The 23,458-nt window shown below is 51.4% G+C and overlaps 1 protein-coding gene across 5 annotated transcripts in view; it reads left to right on the top strand.

The window, feature by feature from the left end:
* Positions 1-22,960, top strand: part of ADISSP (adipose secreted signaling protein) — a 142,545-nt gene extending 119,585 nt beyond the window's left edge. For 4 of the 5 annotated variants that reach the window (XM_077816073.1, XM_077816077.1, XM_077816074.1 and 1 more), the window contains 2 exons: positions 5,481-5,603; positions 21,573-22,960. In XM_077816073.1, the coding sequence (XP_077672199.1) occupies positions 5,481-5,603; positions 21,573-21,673 (224 nt within the window). In that variant the 3' untranslated portion in view covers positions 21,674-22,960. The remainder of the gene's footprint in view (positions 1-5,480; positions 5,604-21,572) is intronic. The other variant, XM_077816076.1, reaches the window with a different exon arrangement.
* Positions 22,961-23,458: the final 498 nt, after the last annotated feature.

The following is a 23,458-nucleotide window of genomic DNA, read 5'->3' as shown; positions in this document are numbered from 1 at the left end:
TGGGAGGTTGGCTGGTGGTTTATATGACAACAGTGTCCAGAGCCCAGCAACCCCCATCAAAGATCAGGGCCCCATTGTGCCGGGTGCTGTAAATACCTTAGAAGCAGGAATGGTAGATAGCACCACCTAGAGTTAAGGTTACCTGACACTTCCCATTACAAGACCCTATTTTCAGTTGCTTGTAACTTTGTCAAACTTTAACCTGGTGGGCTGGAATTTTCCACGCTGGGCATCTGCCTCCAGCTGTGTTTTTTTGTTTTGTTTTTAAGTTTTAGCAAAAGTAGTTCAGTTATTTGAGAACGAGTTTCGGGGAAAATACATTGTTTTGCCCCTGTTAGAAAAAACAACTCCTCTTACAACAGTTTTGAGATGCTCTAGCACCCCCATGCTTTGACGCAGGGACTTGAAACTAGGCCTGGGGCTAGCTCTGGTGTCAGAGAGATGCCCTCTGCCATCCCGGGGGAAAGCTGCCCAGATCTGGCCAAGTTATAAGCTTTTGAAAAATTGCAGTTTGCACGTGCATCTTTACCACCCTTGTGATTTGCAACCGTGCAAGGCTCTGAGCCGTGTGGGAGTAAACTGTATCAAAGATGAGAAGGCAGAGCACAGTTCTACTCTGCTGCATAGCTCAGGCTTGATAATGACCCTAAGACCCAGAGGAAGAACAGTCGAGTTGGAGCCTTGCGACCTGACCCCTAGGGGACTCGACCTCAGGTGTTAAGTTTGGGTTGGGGCAGGTGTGGAAATGACTGAGGATGCTTGGATCAGGTTTGGGTCAGGCTTTACGATTAGGCCTGAGCAGAGTGGGGACGGGCGCTGGGGGATGACTTGGCAGGGTTGGGCCATGGCAAATAGTCCTTTATTTACATGGGCTGGTGGCTGGCAGAGGCAGCCCTGCCAAGGGAGGGAGCGAGCGAACGATGTGCTTGCACCAGCTGTTTTCTGCCTTGATAGACAGACTCAGCTGCCAGGGGAACAGTGTGGCCAGCTGGGGCACCGCACCGGGCACCCCCTGCCCAGCACCCTGCCCTGCCTGGTGTGGAAGAGCTCATGGGGCCTGCTGCATCGCTTCAGGAAATCCAAGGAGGAGGAGCTCAGGGAGCTCTGCCAGTGGGTACTGCCCCCACTCTTCCCCCCGACCCACCCTGTGCCCAGAGCCTTGCTGCGGGGCTGGGCAGGAGGTGGCAGCAGATGGTGGGGGGGGGGCTGCCCCGTGCCTGCAGGACAATTGGGCCATCCCACTGCCTGGGGGTGCGGAGGGTTGTGGCAGGGCTGGGGTGTGGGCATGGGTGGCCCCCGGCTCCTGGGGGCAGGGCGGTGGGTCAGGCAGGTTTGGGAAAGGCAGAAGGAGGTAGGTCTATTTGCAGCACCCCAGCCATGCTGGTCCGCTGGCTCCGGCTCCTGCTGCTCTGTGCCTGACCTTGCCACCCGGCCCAAACCCAGCGAGACGTGGCTACAAGTGCCAGTTTCAGGTCGGATGTGAAAACAACTCAGTGCTCCGGGGCAAGGTTCAGATTGGCTGTGAGCTAGTCGCATTTGGGTTAGGCTTTAAAATGAGCCCTGAGCAGACCAAGAATTCAAGTCCATTTTGGTCCTTAAATTGCATTTGAGGAAACTAGCTGAGCATAGCTACCCGGAGGCCAGAGATCATCTGTTGCTCTGTTGGAAGTTGCTCTCTCTGAGCCAGATGGTGCCAGGCCTTATTAGCCATCTCTTCAATTAGGCCTGGGGGGAAACCTTCTCCTGGGCCACCATCTGGCCAGCCAGATGCATCCTTAACACCGTGGATTTCCCCACTTCCTGTCCCTCTCCTGCCTCTCCTCATTTGCCTGTCATTCCATAAAACACCTGGGCCCACTGCTTCCCTATCAGTCTGTCCACTCCTTTTTCCTTTCCTTGGCTCAGCCGTCTGGCTGCCTGCAAAGCAGCCCGGGGTTAGATTCTGGCATGTGGAATCAGGATGCCTGGGTCTGTTCCCAGCACCATGTACGTTACTCCTCGCACCTCACCCTGCTTCACAAAGTGGTGTTGTCGCCATTTTACAGTTAGGGAAACTGCGGCACGGAGCTGGGCTGTCAGAGCTAGGAATAGAACTTCCAGCCGGTAGACAGGGCCTGATCCTGGGATGTGCTAGTTATTTGCGGTTCCCTTGGACTTCAGCATGAGTTGCAAGTGCTAGATCATCGGGGGAACTCCTGCGTGTGACTGATACACAGTCTGCCTCGCCAGGGCCACTCCCTCAGACTCAAATGGTGATGGCCCAGTGGCTAATCATTGTGTCTTGCTAATTACCAGTGTACGCCAACCTAGCACGCTGGGTCTTGGGCATTTACTGCAATGCCCCTATTATATCATAATCTCTTTGGAGCAAGGACCCACGAGGCATTCGAGGCATGTGAAGCGTGTGGCAACTTTTGGGCACTGTGTGAAAATACTACAGCATTGTGGGTAATTGCGCAGAATTCCAAATGGGTATGCTGTGTGTAATGGACCGGAGAGCTGGTGAGAGAGAGTTCTGTAGTTCCTGGCTGTGATCACATGACATGGGTCAGTGTTACGACACGTTGTATCTCTATCCATCAGCTGTTAGGCTGTCTTTGTGTTTGCCGTGTTTGTCGGATTTGGCATCGCTCTGGAATCTCTCTCAGTGGGACGTATTGCTCCCTTAACGTGTCCCTGTTGGGTTAAATGCTGTGTCCCAAATGGTAGGAATATCCTTGCGTCCTGTTCCTGAGACAAATTGTGCACCTGTTTGATCATCTGCATTCGCAGACTGCTCTTCAGCTCCAGCGCACATGAGACTTCCGGTTCCACTGGTTCAAACTCTTAACGAAGCTTGTGCCCGGTTGGCACCCCTCATGTGCAAACGCGGTTACCGTGAATGTGCACAGAAAGTGGGTGTTTGCACTTACCTTATTTTCACACACAGTAACAGAAATTGCTCATGCAATTGGGCACTCAGGGTTACCACATGCAGCTTTCCACTTAACTTTGAATATTGGGATGTTGATCTTTATTGTAAAAGTGACCCTGACAGCCCAGGAGCTGGGACAGCTGATGCTTGGGGCTAATGCCAAGTGTACCAGAGCAGATTAGCCATAAAACTTGCAGTTCTTGCATCTGTTTTGCTCCCCCTCAGCCTCAGCCTCCATACACCAGCCAGTGATCTGCTCCGGTTCGTCCCTCTGCCACAGGTGCCCCGGTGAAAATGGGTTCTATAAGTCTGCATGGGGTGGTGAACAGGTGGGGCCATCCAAGTTTGTGGCCTCTGCTTATTTTCACTTGGGCCTAGTGCAGAGGGAGAGAGAAAGGCAGGGTGTGAAGGGCGAGGATCAGTGTGTAGAAATGGTGCTGAACCCTGGCTTTGCCAGCCGCTGCCAGATGGAGGGAGCATTGAAGGTAGAGCTTCCACCCATCCGGATTTTACCCAGACACTTCGGGTTTTGGCTTCTGTGTCCGGTGCCATTTAAGGTTGCCAGGTGCCCAGTTTTCAACCAGAAAGTCCGCCTGAAAAGGGGACCTGGCAACCCTAAATGGCAGCTGAACCAAAAGTCCGGTTACCACAGGTCGGGGAGAGGTGCCGGGACATTAACCCGTGCCAGTCCCTGCTCAGCTGGGACTGCCTCCTACCTGCAGGCAGACTCCTTGAGACAATCCAGCAAGTGACAGGGATGGGTCCTTGGGGTAGAGGTGGGGCAGGTCCTCGGGGGGCGAGGCGGGGCCTTGGGGGGAGGGGGCAGGGCCCAGCAGTTAGAAAGGTGGCAACGCTAGTTGAAGGGGGCTACACCAGCAGCAGTGGCTGGAGGGGGATCCCTGCAGAGGCAGGCCGTGTACGAAGTGGCCCTGAGGCATATACAGGAGCAGCTGCACCTTTCTCAACCTGGAACCCCCCCCCAGGCAGGGGCCGTGTGGCTGCAGAGTACCTAGTACAGTGCGACCCGGATCCGGATTGGGGCCTCCAGGTGCTGCTGCAGTTCAGACCCCAAACGAGGGCAGCGTGTGCTCCTGTAGCATTTGCAGCATGTCTGGCCCTGGCTCTGCACCCCCCGCCCCCCGGAGTGTAGTGGGGGCTCGAAGCACCTTTTCACCTCGGGCTGAGCAGGGTCTGCGAGTGACTCCCTTTTAGTCACACTGGCAAAGCGCATGCGGTGTCGCCCTCTAGTGGCTGGTCCACAGCGGATAAAAGCCCACTAGTGCTGCCAGCCAGAGGAGTTGCTCCTTCAGCTCAACCAGGCGGTGCAGCGGTGCTGAAAGGCCGAGGTTCGAACCCCGCTGAGGACCCTGGGCCGGGTCGTTACACTTGCTGGATACAATGGGATTCAGCACCGGTGATTCCCACCTACAGCTATCGCTCAGCTCAGGCTCCAATGGGAATTCCTTGAAGCCGTTTCTTGTTGCTGCGCTTCCTCGCCTCCCCATGGCTGCTCCGTGGGGCGCTGGGTTAGAGGAGTGGGTGGGTTGTCAGCTCGGACTGGCTTTGCTGTCAAAGAGTCACCTCCCTGGCTCTCCTGATTAGAGACGGTTCATGCCACCGGCTCAGCACAGACGTACCTAGCAGAGTTCGCTCGGTCCGTCGGGCATCTGGGAAACATCACCTGCTCTCCTCTGATGGATTAAAGCCCCAGGTCTGTGCAGATCAGCCCCGGGTCCCCAGCCCTGTACAGACTGATGCACTGAGGATCTTTGAGCCAAACCGTCGGCTTGCTGGGTGGAATGGCCTCCTGGCATGGGCCACTGGTCATGGCGGAGATGCTGGGCAGGGGCTCTGCAAAGCCTCCCGCCCAGTCAATAGAGGGACACTTCCCAAGCCCAGCTGCAGGGAGCCAGGAGAACATCTCCCTGCCCGGAGCCTGGCGTTGCTGCAAAGCTCCCGCGCTCTGTGATGGACGGGACTGATCTGAAGCACCGGCTGGTGCTCGATAGAGCTCCAGAGCAGGTGTTTTCTGAGCACGCTGGCTCTCCAGCCCAGGGAAGTGAGGGGGATCTATAACCTCGCCAACCGTAACCCCTTCCTGGCTCCTAGAGAGTGCCCGGGGCCGGTCGCCAAGTGCTTTACAAGAAAGTCAGTATCTTTATCCCCATTTCAGAGATGGGGAAACCGAGGCACTGGGTGAACATGGGAAAATCACTTCAACAATCCAGTGCTGGAGTCCAGGTCTGCTGAGTTTCAGTCCCATGCTTTATCCATAAGGTCATGCTGCCTCCCAGCTCCTGCTTGCCAGCTGGCTGCCCCAGTCCCTTTCTGGCTCCAGGTACCGTGTGGAAATGGTTGCTTCTGTCCGAGGGCCATACAGCCCTGTCGCAAGGCGGGGCTAGGTACGCATGGAGTGGGGGGGAAGTTGAGGCACCCAGAGGTGGCACTGCCATGACCAACGGCAAGGTCAGGAGTAGACCAGATTTCCCAGCTCTAACCCCGGCACGACGCTGCCTTCAAGAGGCTTGGCTATTGACTCTTGGCTTTAATTCCTTCTCTATTCCAGGCTACAGTGTTAAGTGCGAGTACACCGCGCACAAAGAAGGGGTCCTGAAAGAAGAGATGGTGCTGTCCAGTGAGACCCATGAGGATGCTTGTGTCAAAGTGGTGGTTCAAGCCCGGGTCATGGGTAGGTATCCCTTTAAACACTGTTGGAAACAGGGTCTGGAGCCTTTCACTGCACAGGCCACCTGGAATCCAGCCCTGGTGAGTGATGGCGGTCTGATTAGCGGCTGCGGCCCATTGCTAGGGGATTTAGGATGCATCAGGCAAGGTGTTTCCAGTAGAGAGAGAGAGCAGCCAGAGCACTGGTAAGATCTCTCCTGGAATCCTGTGCACAATTTTGGGTACCCATATTCCAGAAAAAGGCATTCGGATTGGCACAGGGCAGAGGAGGGCGGGTAGGATGGCCCAGGGAATGGAGAGCCTGTCTTAGGACAACACACTAGAAGAGCTTGGCAAAACGCAGGCCGAGAGGGGATCTGATTGCTCTGTAAATACACTGGGGGCAGGGAACCAGGGAGGGAGAAGAACTAGTGAAGCTAAAGCTACAAGAGCCAATGGGGAGAAACTGGCCAGGAGTCAGTTCAAGCTGGAAATGCAAAGAGTGGGGGGAACACGCGGTCGGAGCGGCGTGGGGCAGAGGGAGACAGTGTCTCACGAGTTTGAAGATGGTGCTTGCTTTGCATGTAATTGGGCCGGTGTGTTGGAGTTGCCTGTGATAGCAGGGGCTGGGCTCGGTGACCCAGCAGGTCCCTTGCAGTCCGGGGCCCCCATGTGATCTGGGTTTGGCTGTGGATGTTTCATAGGTCTGCTTGCTCCAGGGCCGCAGACCGAATTTGCTTCGCAAGCAGGACGATGACCCCAGTGCTGGCCCCTGGCTGGGTAAGAGGGCATCAGGGACCGAGAAAGAGAAGCAGGTGCCCACCCTTGGAGACGGGTCCAGTGGTTTGGGCGCTAGCTGGGGACTTGGCGAGACCCTGCTCTGCCACAGATTGGCCATGTGACATAGGGCTGGATTTTTCAAGGTATTTAGGTGCCTGAGGGCTTCTGAAAATCCCACCCGGCGCCTACCTGCATCTTTAGGTGCTAAATCCCTGGACAAATCTGGCCCATAGTCTCCGTGCCTCAGTTTCCCACCCATCCAATGGCAAAAACAGCACTTTCCTATTGTACATGAATGATTGCGAAGCGCTGAGAGGATAGAGACCCCATAAGGACCTGAGGTGACAGAGATGCCCCAAGGGCCCCCTGTTATTTGCCTAAAGAGTGTGGGAGAAAAATAGGAAGGCCAGGGGAGGGGTTCTTAACTGCAGCAGCCATCTGCACTCGTGTCCCCACCGCTATAGACACCCCATGCTGCATGCCGGGCCACATGCTATGGAGATCTGACAGATCCACCCTCTGTCACCATCCCCTTGGGCCAGGGGAACGTCGCTTGGCTTCACCGGGACGACATGTTTACAGGGGCTGGGGCTTCCTAGCAAAGGGGAGCTCCGGGAGGCGTGTTGGGGGGGTGTCTCTTGCCATTCTCAAGCCAGCCGTGCGGGCTTGAATTCTCTGATTGTGAATTTGTTGCTTCCCCTCTGCGTGAAAGTTACGACGAGGGGCATCCCCTGTGTGCATCGTGGGCAGGGCTGGGGCGAGCGGTGGTGCGACACTTTAAATCTGTTTTAGGAGCTTGGCTGGGGTGTCGCACCGAGGCTAGGAGCCAAATGGAGGCCCAGATTTGGGGCTGGGAAGGAATTTCCCCCAGCTCAGATGAGCAGGGCCCTTGGGGGTTTTCACCTTCCTCTGCAGCCTGGGGCACGAGCATGATCACCACGTGGATCATGTGGGCACATCTCACCTGATCAACCTCCTCGGGCATTAGCCGCTCCTCGGTCCCTCCTGTCCTCTGCTGGGCCACACAGCAGTTCGATCTCTCGGGGACTGAAATGCTGAGTTTGACCCAAGTGACCAGGTTCCACGGGGGGCTAACAGGGTGGAATGAAGCGGCCTGGCCTATGCAGGAGGGCGGACTAGAGCAGTGTTTTAAATCGAGCAGCTGTTGTCCCAAGTGTATTTACTGAGCTAGCCCCTTACTGGCTGCGTCTCCCAGCAGTTTCAGTAGAAGTTTCAGACGCTCAAGCCCCGGCAGAATTGGGCCCTGGCTCGGGTCAGAGGAGTCCTCTGTCTCAAAGGTGCTGACTTCCCCACTTCACCCTCGGTGCTCTACCGCCCCCATCCCCTACCCCCACTCCACCCCTTCCATACGGCCCCGCCCCTGCCCCGCACCGCCTCTTCCCCAAAGTCTCCGCCCCCTCCCTGCTCCTATTCCAACTCCTTCCCCAAATCCCCGCCCCGGCCCCGCCTCTTCCCCGAGCACGCTACATTCCCACTCCTCCCCCCCCAGCACGCTGCCAAACAGCTCCTCCCCTAGCGCCCAGGAGACCTCTGCTCCCTGTGCGGGATGGCATATCTGTGCCCGTGCATACCTTATTCTAGTGCAGCTAGGACGCTGCACCGCTAACGGAGCGATGGAGCTGTGAGCAGCAAAATCCCACGCTGAGGACTTCAGACAAAATATTGTACCTGGTGCTATGAATTTCCACAGTGCTCTGCAAGCCTACAGCTGCCTCCCCTGCCCTGAAGGACTAAATAAGGCAAGATGAAATGTAGGGTGCTGTGTGTGGGGGGGGCAGGTCCATATAGAGGATAATAGCCTACTACTGCTGCCGTTCAGCTGAGCTGATGCCTTTAGCTCAAGTGATGGAACTCTATGTTTTGGTGCAAAAGGGTCAGGGTTCAAACCCTGTTAGCTGCCTGGTGTGTGTCTTGGGGGTTCACAGACAGAGACAGTAACAGCTCAGGAGCAGAAGGTTGCTGTGGGGGTTATTGATAAGGAAGGAGGAAATGTTTGAGGTAAGTTGCTGTAGATTGTCTCCAGTTAAGCAGCCCCCATCTCCTGCCTACTTCCAAGCAGGTACAGTGCAGGAGGAGAGCCCCATGGGTTCAGGGAGTCCCCTAACTAACATGCAGAGTTTGTTGGTGTTTCTGTCCAGAAAGGGCTGCTTGTGTTTTACCCCTCGATTCACAGATTCCGAGGCTGATCACCTAGTCTAACTTCCTACATAACACAGGCTGAAGACCTGCCCTGAATGAATTCCTTCGAGCTAGATTCCTTTGGAGCTCCTTCGAAAGAGAATTTTGTGGGGCTTTTTCCTCCTCTTATAACCGAGTGCCTCGATAAGATCCAGTTCTTGGAGATGCTGCTTGGCGGGTGTTGGGGGGGTACTGCCCCCTGGCAGTTAATGGAGGGATGTAATTCAAATTCTTGATTGGCTTCCCAAAGCCACATGAACATGGCCAAAGGTGTAAACAGGGGCAAAGGTGCCGGGTCTCTGTCAGAAGTGGGTATAATCCATCAACAGCTGGATCCCACAGAGGCTGGAGCTCAGGGGGTCAAAGCAGTCAAAGAAGGTGAGTTAGAGAAGTGAATTGCACTCTTGAATGGCTCTCCATCCACTTGGGGTCATACTTGGTTCCTGAGGAGCCTATCGTTGACCCTCGGTGTACCCCACAGCAAATGCACTGATAGGAACGTGAGATCGTACGATCTTACACACCTGATTCCCCATCAGACTTGTAGTTGCTGGCTTCTAAATCTTACCGCAATGCACCTTAGTCAAAGTTAAAAGGGGTATGGGAGCTGCTCAGTGGCTAAGGCTCAGGCCTGCGGGAAGCAAGAGACAGAGGGTTCTGTTCCCTGGCCCTGCAACCTGGCAACTCACTCAACCCTCTCTGAGCCTGTGAACCCCCTGACACGTACACCAGGCAGCTAATGGGGTTTGAACCCTGGCCCTTTTGCTCCAAAACACAGAGTTCCATCACTTGAGCTAGAGGTGTCAACTCAGACAAGTAGCAGAAGTAGTAGGCTATTATCCTCTATCTGGCTCAGTCTATAAAATGGGTCTGCTTGCCCAGGGTGTGTGTGTGTGTGTGAATTGTGATTGGCAGTCGTTTGTCGAGTGCTTTGAGACCCATGGATGGACGTGCACAATCCCAGTCACCACAGCAGTGATATTAGCACTGGTTCTGAAAATGAGCGTGTCCTGTTGTTCACCTCTCATGCAGTCTGCTGTCGCTGTGTCCCCCATTCCACCTGAGCCAGCAGTGCTCCGCTGACTCGGCCGGCGGCTGGGTGGAAATGCTTTTGGCTCGTCACATGGTGGCTTTTTTGTTCCCCACCCACACAGGCTGCTGGGGCGGGTCCATGTCCTCCCATAAGTGAAACTGGCCTGCCCAGCTACGCTGTCCAAGCTGAGCAATATGCAGACAGCAAACTAGCACACCAGTCTTGCAAACACAGGCATGACTCCAAGCCCATTACGCAGCCCTGACGCGGCTGAAGCACGTGCCGAAGGGTTTGCAGGATGGAGGCCTGGATTTAGATTTTTTCCCCTGATGTTACTAATCTAGTTATTATTAGTAACACCAGTCAGAGACACAGAGCTTGTTTCCAGGCCAGTGTTTAATCCGACAGTGCCCCCCTAATTCCCTGAGCTTCTTATCAGCCCCGCTCCGGCATAAGGGGTGATTCATCCCAGCAGAGCTCCCACCGACCCTGATAACAAAAAAAAATAGCTGAGAAAATTAGGTTTGGAGATTGGCCATGGACAAAACAGCTTTTCAAGCTCTGAGACCGAACTCCCCTGGCACCTGCAACTGACACTTGGCATCCGCTGCCTGCCAATGGAGTGATAACCATCTCGGATGGAGAGAGAGAGAGAGAATGGGGAGCCAGGACATATAAGGCCTGATCCAAAGCCTTGGGCAGTCAATGTGCAGCTCCATTGACTTCAGCGGCCTTTGGATCAGCTCCTTACAACGGATCAGCCAGGCAGGGCTTGTTGTACCTCTGGCTGCTCTCAGCTGCATGGCTGGGGAATAGCTGGATCTGTACCTCTTCCTGGAAGGCAGCGCTTGTGTCTGCGAGTGCTAAGGCGGTGCCCTTGCTCGGGGCATGGGCACCCAGTGCAATTCAGATCTACCGCAAGGAGAGCTGCAGAGGTTTCTGCTGAAACAGCCGGGTTCCAGCGCAGATGCAGCCTTGCATCCTGCAGCTCCTCGCTGCAGCGTTCTACGGGCTGACGGCTTTGCCGTTCCCCGGCAGATCAAAATGGGCGGCTCTGCCCGGGCAATGCAGCAGAAGTGGCGTTGGCAGAGCTCTTGGGCAGGAGCTGATGGAGATGGAGCGGGCTGCTTAAAATGGCCTCCCCCAGCCTCTCAAAGAGCTGAGGTAATAGCCGCAGGATCAGCATGTGGGAGGCCCAGGCAAGTGTGTAGGCCAAAGGCAGCAGTGACTTGAATGGAGGTGTGGATTATACCTGAGGTGTAAGCGGACACCCAGACGCCCTCATGCTGAGCGTGTGCTGTGACTGTAATCGCAGGCCACGTTGACATCTTGGTGAACTGGTGTGAATCCGGAGTAACTCGGGAGTGGCAGGCTGGGTTTACACCAGTGTGACGGAAATCGGGGTCTGATCCGATCAGAGAGAAAGGAATGTCACTTGACATTCAGTGAGCGTAGCTCATGCACTGAGGAAGTGGAAAGCGGCTGCTTTGTCAGTTGCTTTTCTCCGTGAGTCGCTCCCTATACCAGACCCGGGGCTTAAATCATGAATCCCAAACACTGAATTTGGTGCTAAAATATGCTGACTTCACTCTGAACTCAAACTTACCTATGACACGGGAGCAACAGTGTGATCCAGTTGACAGAGAACCAGGAATCGGGAGACCTGGGGTTTCTCCCTGGCTCTGCCACTGGTGCACTGGCTCTGCGGGAAACCTCCCTGTGCCTCAGTTTCCCCATTTGGAAGGTGGGGAATGGACTTACCCCCTTGTCTTTTTACAACCAGAGGAGAACTTGTTCAGCTATCAGTGCCCACCACAGCCAGTCGTTTCCTCTTCAGCTAATGTGATGTGCCCAGAGGCTAGGGTGATGGGTACCCATAAGGAGAGGGACGGGTAGTTAGTGTCAGACATGCTCTAGGATCCGTGATGCCCTAGCAGCCTCCTCGGATGGGGTTTTCCAATCTGTCTCAACTCCTTGCTGCCACCTGCTGGCTCTGTGGAGGATTCATCTTTCGCTCTCTCCCTGGTTTAGTTTAGAGATGGCTTTCTCCTTAAACACATTACGATATGCAGAGGGCGGCTTTGGAGCTGATTCTGTGTAATCTCTCCTTTCCCTCTGAATAATTACCCGGCTTTGGACACATCCTATTAATGGGCCCGACGCTGCTTGTCACATCCTCTGCGTCTGCTGCTCCTGCGAAACTCCGTGTGAGCTTCTGAGGGTCTGTAACCACTGCTGGACACCTCCCCCTATATTCAGAGGGCTGGATCCCGTTCAGTAGCCCCAAGGCTGCTAGCTGGGGGAAACCTGGGATCCCCTCTCTCTGGCGGTGCCTTTGCTGGGATCAGGGCATCATCCGAGGCCAACGGGGCGCAAGCGACTGGGCTCCAGCTCCCCGGCTCCGCTGAGGCTATGAGACACGGTAGACCCTTGGCAGCATTCTTGCCCCTGGACTTGCCGAATGGCAAGTGACGGGGCTGCCTGTCCGGTGGGGGTAGTAACCTCCCTGCCGGTGTCACACGCGCAGGCTGCGGCTCTTCCATGGGTTTGTTAGCAGCCCGTGGAATTTGCAAAGATGAATTCAGTTAGTGGAGTGTAGCCTCCAAAATGCAAAATGCTGGTTGCCTGGGAACCCAAATCTGGCTTTGCAGTGGGGCAGAGGAGTGCTGACTTTCTTCCCCCATCCCATGGGAACTATTCCTCGAGCCCCCGCATTAACTGGGAAGGGCTGGGGTCAGGGGATTCCCCAAGTAAGATTACACTGAGCCTGCCGCCTTCACTGAATGCTGGGTCTTGCCCGCATGCTGGAGCCCCCGCTGAGCCATGGGACAGGGTTGGGTGGCAGCATGGGGGAGCTACGCTGCTGTGGGGCCTGGGAAGCGACGGCAAGGTGGTTCTGGTTTGGGGGTCCCTGTGGCAAATACGCTGGCCGCTAGGGAGGGCTCCTGAAGGAGAAAATAAGGCTGTGGAGGGAGACCGGCAGGGTCTTTGCCCAAGCCTCTGTCCCAGCTAGGCCAGGCTCTGCTCCAAATTACATCAGCTGCAGTGACTCCCTTTGCTTCAGTGTCAATGAGATCGGGCCCCAAGGCACTGGCCCAAGGTCCCCAAGGAACCTGGTGTCCTGGCGTCTCCTCTCCCAGGCTAGTGGCTTTACAGCGCATTGCACAAGGAGACCATGGCCCTGATTCAGCAAAGGACTTAAGCGCATGCTCAAAGTTAAGTACATGCTTTGTGGAATCAGAGCTGGATGATTCTAAGGAGGCAGGTTGGAGGTTCCCTTGCAGAAGGTCCAATCTGGAGCCATCCTTTACAAGCATCAGCCCTCGAATTAATATCCTGCCTATGTTAACATCACACTGTGCAGGAAATTTGTTTTCTCTGGTGCCGGCGCGCGAATGGAGTTAATGAACTGGAGATGAAGCCGAAGTGAGATGAGGGGGCCATTAGCAGTGATATGCAGAGCAGCCTGCCCCCTCGCTCGGCAGATGGGAGCAAAGATTGAGCGGCAGATCGAATGAAATGTGTTTTTTAATAAAACTTCAAAACTGCAATAAAAGCCCCAGGAAAACTGGAGTCCTGCAGCATTTTGGAGCTGATTTTGCTGCAGGGAAGTGACTGGCTGCCCTGCGACTCCTGGCACAGTTGGGAAGGAGGATGGTGTGGGGAGCAGAGAATTGTGGGGTGTGTGGGAAGGTTTCCAGAAGCACAGAGATGGACCTAACCCAAACCAACCTGTCTGCTGACGAGTTTCACCTTCTGAAGGTCAAAAGTGGACCTTTCCTCCTAGAACAGCACCCCTAGTGGCTGGGCTAGGAAATGGGACAGCCCCCAAAGTCCTCAGGCCCAGGAGACAAGCAAGTCACCTGAGGGATAATTTTACTTTTTTGGGTGTATTCTAAATGTAGGGGGGTCTGATTGAAATCCAGGCGCTTTAAATCACCAATGAGAGAGCCTCGATTTAAATAATCAATTTTAATCAACTTTTCCATTGGTACTTCAAAAAGAAAAGGAGGACTTGTGGCACCTTAGAGACGAACACATTTATTAGAGCATAAGCTTTAATGAGCGAAGTGAGCTGTAGCTCACGAAAGCTCATGCTCAAATAAATGTGTTCGTCTCTAAGGTGCCACCAGTCCTCCTGTTCTTTTTGCGAACACAGACTAACACAGCTGCTCCTCTGAAACTTGTCATTATGTATTGGTGCTTCAGTTATTTTCTAAAGAAAGGTACATTCGCCTTGCTTGATACAACCATTAAAACATCTTCATTTACAACTAAAGAGAGTCTTTACTCTAGGCTGGTATCTCTTTTTGCTCCCTAGGGGGGTGCACTGTAACTACATAATTCTATTTAAGCAATTCCTGTATGTAGCCTGATATTTTCAGATTCATATTCATTCATTGTACACTTTTAGTATGCTAGAAAATGGTGAATGACACGTTGCTTATTTACTAGATAATTAACTTATTGGCCACGATTTCTGTCAAGCTGCATTGGGGTGGTAATTGGACTTTAATTAAACACAGGGCAGCCTATAAAATTTATTGTTACTAAACAAAACAAGCCCTGACTGCAGTACTTAAGCTATTGTGCCATATTTATAGAGCTTGACCTGAAAAGTAAGATGTTTTCCCCTGATTCTTTATATAGAGAAGCAACCTTTAACTCACAGTTTTTGATAGAGGCTCGTGGATTCAGCATTTATATTTTGTAGTTAAATATGTTAAGAGATTACAATAAACTTAGACCCTTGACATATTTTGTGTTAAATTCAGATTTCTTTTTAAATAGGTTGATTTTTAAAAAGAAAAACTTTTTATAATTTAAATAACATAAAAAAATCCAATTTAAAGCAAAAAACCCTGATTTTCCCCCCCACCCCCATGGTTGTTATCCACCCTGTCTAAATGTGAGATGGGGATGGAATTAGCCAGTGTGTGCTGGGAGTCGGTGCCCCATGAGAGGCTGAGTTGGCCAACCCAATCAGGTTGTTTGGGGAATAAGGGCCTGTTTGTCTGTTTGTTCAAATATGCATGTGCAAAAATGCATGCTCAGTTGCATGCCTAATGTGTGCGTGCAGCCCAGGTCTCCTGCGCTGTGGTCCAGTGTCCACACTGGCCCTCAATCGCACATGCCGACAGCCTGCTAGCGGTGTAGCAACCTGTGTGCACGCACTGCTACTGAGGTTGGGCAGTTGCGAGGATTGCACGTGCCGATCACGTTTCGTGCCTGCAGTTCATATGCACAGGAAGAAATCAGCCCTTCGGTCTCCAAGGCCAGATTATAATTATTTCTACAAAGGACATTAATAGAGGGGACGAAGCTGCACAGCTCCTCGTTTGATCAGAACTTCCCCAGAATCGTGGGGCCAGGAGCGTGTTAAGCTCAGGGATGTGGGTTACAGTCTAATTTCTGCTTGCTCTCCAGGGTATTGGAGACTGTTACCCATCACGGAGTCGTTTCAGACTTGTTGCCTTTTCAATCTGGCTGCCCTGCTGCAGCATGAGGAATCAACTTGAATTCCCTCCACCCCATGTGCTAAAATGCAGCCCCAGTTCCCTTGGAAGTGACCATGCAGCAAATGAAGGGTTTGTGTTGTACTGAGATTACCAGCTATTACTTTCTGAATAAGGGGTTTCCTGGTCCTGCTTGCAGACTAGGTGTTTCTGTGGGGAAGCCTGCATTCTGGGTCTTCAAGATTCAATCTGCAAAGAGCCAGCCCAAAGCAAGGGGGTTAGTCATATGTCTTTATTTTAGGGAGCAGCCTGACTCTTGTCTCTCTGATGTTGGTTATTGCGTGTGTTAAGGTGCTGGATTTTAAGAAATAAAGCAGTGTTACATTGCAAGCTTCCAGCAAGAGTATTTTCCGTGTTTTATCTAACTTCTCTATGCATATGCCACGAACAGAACAGGATCCTTGCCAGTCTCAGGCTGGTGCTTCCCCACTGGTCTGCCAGCAATCCAAACCAACCAGCTGTTTTCATTCTCTGTTTAAACATGATGATTTTAGGCACCTTGGCATGTGAAGGATGTACAACTCGCCTGTTCCTGCCAAGATCTGTTCTATGAAGGTTCTTATGCCGCACCCATCACCATGGCCTCTGCCTACCTGGCTCTTGGGGGTCACAGTTTGACCACCTCCCATTTTAAGCCATAAGCCTGTGAGTCATAGGGCTTGTCTACACTACAGAATGAGGGTGACTTCAGTTGACCTACAACGAATGCAGTAATTAAATTGGCTGTTGGTGTCACACTGCACTACTTCTGGTGGTGGTGCACATCCTCACCAGGAGCACTTGCACTGACTGAAGTGGGGCATTATGGGGCACTGGCAGCCACACAGGGCTCATAGCTGGAACCTCTTCCCCACACCCTGGGGCTGACAGTCCCAGCTGAGAGCCAGGTGGTGGGCTCAGTTCCACAACCCCAAGCTGACCAGCAGTGAAATTGACATTCTTGTCAGTTTCATGGCTGCCCTTGTTTCATATTTTGTCTCTGGCTCTGGCTGTCAGCCCAGGTGGGGCTCACAGCTGGAGCTCCTGGGCTGACAGCTGGAGACCATAATAGCAGCCATGAAACTGACAAGAATGTCATTTCCACTGCTGATGGGCTCCCTGCTGTGAAACTCAGCCCAGTGATGGCATCACAGCTTGGGCTGTCTGCCCCTAGGAGTGGTGGGGGAGCTCCCACTGAGAGCCCCACACCGGGCTGTCAGCTTGAGCCCTGCTGCCACCTCCCAGTGAGGGACTGGGGGCAGGGAGGGAAGAAGAGCCCAGCCACCTCCCAGTGAGGGATTGAGGGTGTGGGAGGAGACCCTGAGCCTGGGTCTCTATCATGTCCCCTCTTAGCTATCTTCCCTCTAAGCTACACAGTCGCACTGTAATCTCTCGTCGTAAGGAAATCTCTCCAGGTCGCTAATTGCTTTTTTGCCTGTCTCTGAATCCTCTTCTGCCCTTTGAGAGAGGGCGATGACAAATGCATGCAGTAACCCACTGACTTGTGTAACCAGAGGTGCAGTCCTAAAATGCAGTGTCTCCCTGCGAGCCTGGCCCTCTAACCCCACCTCCACACTGTGGTGAGAGGGGCACAGGGGACGGAGTGGAGCTGGAACGCCATTCTGACCATTGCTGCACCTCCATCAGCAGAGCTGGGCAAAACTTTTAGGACAAAACTTTTTTCCAGTGAAAAAAATGCAGATTTGGTGACACTGAAATGTTTTGTGAATTCACTTCGGTTTTGCCAAATTCATTTGGTGGAGGGGGTGTGTGTGTGTGTGTGTGTGTGTGTGTGTGTGTTTAAATGACTTTTTCTTGTTATAAACATTGAAAATGTTAAATTGGTTGAAATTGAAATGAAACAATTTGTTCCATCTGAAACTCATTTTTTGGACTTTTAAAAATTACCAGTGAATTGAAACAGCCTCGAGAACGGAGCTTGTTCGTAACTCTGAACAAAACCCTACCAAATTCACAGTCCATTTTGGTCAATTGCACAGTCATAGAATTTTAAAAATTGTAAATGTCCTGATTTCAGATATTTCAGTCTGAAATGTCACAGCGTTGTAACGGTAAGGGTCCTGGCCCAACGCTGAAGGCAGCAGTGCAGAAGTAAGGGAGGCACGGTACGGTATTGCCACCCTGATTTCTGCCCTGCTGCTGGCGGGGTGCTGCCTTCCGAGCTGGGTGCCTGGCTGGCAGTTGCCGCTCTACGGCCACCCAGCTCTGAAGGCAGCGCAGAAGTCAGGGTGGCAATACTGCGACCCCACTACAATAAGATTGCGGCACCCCCCCACAACCTTCTTTTGGGTCAAGACCCCCAATTTGAGAAACCCTGGTCTCCCCCGTGAAATCTGTGTAGGATAGGTTAAAAGCACACACAAAAGACCAGATTTCACAGTCCATGACGTGTTTTTCACAGCCATGAATTTGGTAGGGCCCTAGTTATGGTTGTTCTTTCAAAAGTTTACAACTGAACATTGACTTAATACAGCTTTGAAACTTTACTACGCAGAAGCAAAATGCTGCTTTTAACCATCTTAAAATAAATGAAACAAGCACAGAAACAGTTGCCTTATCTTGTCAAATCTTTTTTTTAACTTTTCCTCTATTTTTGAAGAAGTTTAACACAGTACTGTGCTGCACAGTATTGGGGTTTTTGTCTCTGCTGCTGCCTGATTGTGTACGTCAGGTTCCAAATGAGGGGTGTGGTTGATGGTCAGTTCGTAACTCGGAGGTTCACTGTAGTCATTGTTTGCACAGCTGTAATCATTCAGCTGTCCACATTGACACCAAGGTCCTTTCGCTGAGTTAATGCAGCTGATTTCAGTGCATTCAGATTATTCCTTCCAGTGCACGTTGCCTTGCATTTATCAGCTTTGCGTTTGATCGTCCATTGCCTTTCGCCTGGCCTGATTCGGTCCTTAGTTCTCTCTGCACTGTTGCCTTAAATAAGGCATGAAGTTTCAATGGTGCAAGTCATTAACCACCAGAACAATTTCCCAAGGGTCATGGTGGATTCTCCATCACTTGCAATTTTTAAATCAGGTTGGAATGCTTTTCTAAAAACTCTGCTCTAGGAATAATTTTGGGGCAGGTCTGTCTAAATGATCACAATGGTCCCCTCTGCTTTGGAATCTGTGAGTCTAAATAATATTGTGTCATTGGTGATTTTTGCCATCTTGCTGCCCACCCCATTTTTCACATAATAGATCCTTTAAGCAAAATCCTAAATAGTTGTGAGCTGAGTGAACCTTGATCCATCCTCTCTCACAGAGCATAGTAAGTTATGAGCAAATGTGGGATTCTGTATAATTATTTTTTTGTTGGCTAATTGGAAATATTTATTAGAATAGGGATTTAACAGTACTTTGTTACCTCTCTCTATATCTCTCCTTCCGGTAATGTAATTAGCTTTTTAATTGGCTTCTTTGAATCATAGATGTGTAGGACTGGAAGGGACCTCACAAGGTCATCTTGTCCGGTCCCCTGCACTCAAGACAGGACTACGTAATAACTGGACCATCCCTGTTAAGTTTTTGTCCAACCTGCTCTTTAAAACTTCCAACAATGGAGATTCCACAACCTCCTGGGCAATTTATTCCAGTGCTTCACCACCCTGACAGGAAGTTTTTCCTAATGTCCAACCTAAACCTCCCTTGCTGCAATTTAATCCCATTGCCTCTTGTCCTAGCCTCAGAGGTTAAGGAGAACAATTTTTCTTCCTCCTCCTTGTAACAACCTTTTATGTACTTGAAAACTGTTCTCATCTCCCCTCTCATCTTCTCCTCTCCAGACTAAACAAATCCATTTTTTTCAATCTTTCCTGTAGTGAGATGATGACTCACCAGCACGGTGCCTCCTGCTGGTCGTCTTGAGAATTAGCTCAACTTCAGCTCCAGAGCGCCCTCTGCTGGCCAGTGCCTCATCTGCCTCAGGCCCCATGTCCCTCCTGGACCCCGGTGCCCCTTTACCTCTGGGTTCTGCCCCAGCAGTACCCCCCACACTCTGAGTTTCCCCTCCAAGGGGAACCCCCAGCCCTCTAAACCCACCTTGCCTCAGTGGCTACTGCCAGTCATCATCTAGCCCCTCTCACAGGGGCAAACTGCAGTCTGTAATGGCCACTCATCATTGGCAAGGGGTTAGGACCTGCTGTCTTTGCCTATTCCCAGGCTGCTCCTCTGCAGCCCCAGTACCTCTGGAGGCCTTCAACAAGGCTTCAGCCTGGGGTTTTACCAGGCTGGAGCTCCCCAGCTCCCTTCACCATTCCCCAGCACTGCTCTGCTTCGGGTACCTTGCTCCCTGGCAGCCAGGCCCTTCCCACTCCAGGGCTAGAGTGAGACTCCTTCAGCTCCTGGCCCCCAGCCCTCTTATCAGGGCCAGCTGGGCCCTGATTGGAGAAGGAGCCCAGCTGTGGCCAGCTCAATCAGCCTAGCTTGGGTGCTTTTAACCCCTGTTCTGCAGGAGTGGGGCAGCCGCCCCACTACATTCCCTCATAGATCATGTTTTGCTCTTCTCTGGACTTTCTCCAGTTTGTCCACATCTTTCCTGAAATGCGGTGCCCAGAACGGGACACAATACTCCAGTTGAGGCCCAATCAGCGCGGAGTAGAAATGGATAATATCCTGTGGATCAACAGTAATTTCTCTGCTGTTAAGTTCCTGTCTATGTCTCAAAATTCAGAAGAATCTATCAGATTTAATGATCAAAGATGATCTCTCCCCTATTTCACACACAACTCTTTATTCACCTCTGCTTCTATATACATTATTACTCATTTCACCCTCACTCATCACTGGTGTTCTTTGACAGTGAAATTACATTCAGTATAATTAATTGATCAGAAAGCCATGCAGACTCTGCAATTGTGGTATCTTTCCATTTTTTTTCTTGACCTGGAAAGCGACAGAAAGCTTGCAATTTAATATTAATTTGCAATGAGGGAAGTGAGAGGATGTGATCTTTGTCAGTTTTCTTAACTGGAAATTTTAATAGGGAAAAATCTGTGTGAAAGATGAGAATCTCCTAAAATACTCCCTGTCACTGAACTTGTGGCATTGCAGAATATGGTATTTGTACCCTTTTGTACAAGGAACGTCTGGGAACGTGTATTGTGATTGTTTTGTTTGTAAGGTTTGACATTCCTGGTATTTCTAACCATCCTTATGGATGGAGAAATCTTGGGATGATTCAGATGTGAAGTAGGAGCTGCTAAATGAAAGGCTGTATGCCACAATCTCCACCGGAGATCTTGCCACCCACCTATGCCCTGATTCAGGCAGGGACGTAGGCATGTGCCTACCTCTAAGCATGTGAGTAAGCCTCATTGACTTCAGTGGAACTACGCATGGGCTTAAAGTTATAACCCATCCTGAAGGGCCATCCTGAGTCAGGGCCGGATTGCATTAAACAGGTGTTAATAAAAACGGTTTGAAACAGTCTCAATAAAAACCACACTCTCCCCATGAATCAGGTTTCACTTGCTCAGTTTCGCAGGTGCCAGTGTAACGCCAACAAACCCGGCGGCGGCGGGTGGGATCAAACCTGGGAGATCTAAAGCTTTGTGTGTGAACCTCTACTGCATGAGCTAAAAGACAGGTGGCTCTTAGGCACTGCTGTAGCAGAGGGTAGGCAACCTATGGCCCGCGTGCCAACGGCCACATACGAGCACTCACGCTGTCCGGGTCCTGGCCACTGGTCTGGGGGGCTCTGCATTTTAATTTAATTTTAAATGAAGCTTCTTAAACATTTTAAAAACCTTATTTACTTTACATACAACAATCGTTCAGTTATATATTAAAGACTTATAGAAAGCGACCTTCGAAAAACATTAAAATGTATCACTGGCACGCAAAACCTTAAATCAGAGTGAATAAACGAGGACTCGGCACACCACTTCTGAAAGAACAGGAGGACTTGTGGCACCTTAGAGACTAACAAATTTATTTGAGCATAAGCTTTGGTGAGGTACAGCTCACTTCATCGGATGCATTTAGACAGGTTGCCGACCCCTGCTCTAGCTGATCTAGCGGCCACTAGAGGGCGACAGAGCGCCACACCAAGCAGGCCGGAGTTACACCGGCATGGAGGACACTGGACTTAGAAGGCAGGACACCTGGGTTCTGGTCCCTCCTGTGTGACTATGGGCGAGCTGCTCCTTCCCCTCCCACATTTTGTCTCTTTAAACTGTAAGCATTTGGGGGCATGGACTGTCTCTTGCTAGGTAAAGTTCACAGCACCCCGGGGCCCAACTTCTAGGCCCTATTGATTTACAAATAATAAGAAACTCCTCGTCCAGAAAGCGACAGAAAGGTGCTTGTGAACGATACCAGCTGCGGTCTCACTGGAAGGATCGATATCCCTCCCTCCTGGGAAGAGAGGGTATTTCCACGATCCATGCCTAAGCTAGCGTAGCCGGGTATCAGTGAGCAGCCGGTGATCTCCGTCCCTGTATTGCTGTGTGAGCAGAGGCCATTCTGTCTTGCAGATCGCCACCACGGCACACCCATGCTGCTGGAGGGGGTCCGGTGCGTCGCAGCGGAGCTGGAGTATGATTCGGAGCAGAGCGAGTGGCAGGGGTTCGACTAGCCGCTGCCGACTGCCGTCTCCTTTTAGGTTTTAAATTTAAGCTTGAAATGTAAGAAAAACAAATAGTTCACTGGCTGCAGGATTCTGAACGCTCTAGTTTTGTGGTCACCAATGGAGTTTGTCTTGTGAGGTCTGGGTGCTGCGCTTCCCCCCTTCCCCTAATATCAAATCAAACCGTAGGCCACTAGTGTAAAGAGCAGGTGGCGATTTAATGACTCCGGCTCCGAGCTGAGAGCAAAGCCAGGGTCGTCACGGATTGGGCCAGGGTTCTCGTCCTCTTTTCAGCCTTAAAACTAAGCTCTGTGTGTGTGCGTGCACGGGGCTGTACATGCTGGCATATGAGTGCATGCCCGACCTCCTGAGCAAGTGTCACCTACTGGGCATCTCGCCTATTAGAATATTATTTCTTATCCTTAAATGTTGGTTATTTTTTCCTTCTCTCTAGTGATCTCATCGTCGCATGTGGTGGTGTCCAAAGTTTCTACAGCTGCCTTTTAAAAACGGAACAGCTGCTGTTTTCTGCAGCCCCCAGTGCTGGGGTCGGTAAAGACACCGGGTGGGGTGCTGTAGCGTCATGTGCTTTGGCTGTTTAGTTTGTGTTTAGTCTCCGGAGTAGGTCCAAAAACCAGGCATTTGTTGCCTTCCTGAGATTCAGGAGCCATCTCTTGTCGCAAGCCACACGGTGTCTTTTTCTCTTTCTGCTGCTGCAATTGTACTTTATTTTTCATGATCTTCCATGATGTATGTTTAAACGCTTCGGGCTGGATTCTGAGCCCAGTTGCAAATCTGGAATTAACTCCACTTTCCCCCAGTGGGTGGCTCCAGATTGATTCCGTTGACTTTTGGGGAGCTAACTCCAAGTTTACACCATTGCTGACTGAGAGCAGAATCTGTCTTGTAAGGGTGCATTCTGCCTTCAGCTGTGCAGATTGAACTCACTCTAAAAGCCATAGGGTTTGTGGGCATGTATCTGAAGGCAGAATTTCCCCTTTAGGCTGGGTCATTTGAAGGCATTCAGGAGAGTTGGGGATCAATCCCATTGGGGGTTGGGTGCTTCACCCTCATAGACACCTTTGAAATCCCAATCTGAATTTTCATTTCTTAAATGTTGTCTGGTGGTTTTTGTTTTTTAAGACACACGGCACAAGGACCAGAAACAGTGGTTCCGTTTTGAAAGCAACAGAAGGATTTATGTGCCTCTCTCTATATACATGTACGTGTGGGTTTTTTAAGTACAAAAAAAATCTATAAAGGAAAATAATAAACTTCAGTTGAAACAAAACAGAACTTGGTTTGTTTAGAGTAAAACTCTCTCCATTTTTTTTGTTTGTTTGTTTGTCTTGGTGCTAATTTGTGTTTGCACAGTGCTGGGCCTGCTTTCGCTAACAGGCTGTAGATTTTTCTCTCTGTTGTATACTGGGGAAAGCCAATTTTAAAATAATTTTTTGTAATGTCTTGAAAATCTTTCTGTTCAAAGTTCGACTTCCTGGGGAAAGCTGCAGCAGGTGCTTCTGCAGAGCAGCCTCCGGAGCTTCACTTCAACTTCCTGGAGGTACGGATTATTAGTTAATGTTTGGCTAACCATGGTGCCTTGGAGCCCCAGCCACGGACCCGGATCTCACTGTGCCAGATGCTGGACAAACACAGAACAAAAAGGCAGTCCCTGCCCTAAAGAACTCACAGTCTAAGTCAGGGGTGGGCAAACTACGGCCCGCGGGCCAGATCTGGCCCATCAGGGCTTTGGATCCAGCCCGCTTGATTGCCAGCCCCATGCTGCTCCCAGAA

This window comes from Eretmochelys imbricata, chromosome 4, assembly GCF_965152235.1.
Source record: "Eretmochelys imbricata isolate rEreImb1 chromosome 4, rEreImb1.hap1, whole genome shotgun sequence".
Taxonomy (NCBI): domain Eukaryota; kingdom Metazoa; phylum Chordata; order Testudines; family Cheloniidae; genus Eretmochelys; species Eretmochelys imbricata.
Note: the sequence above shows the minus strand (reverse complement) of the source record. Positions and strands in the feature narration are given on the sequence as shown.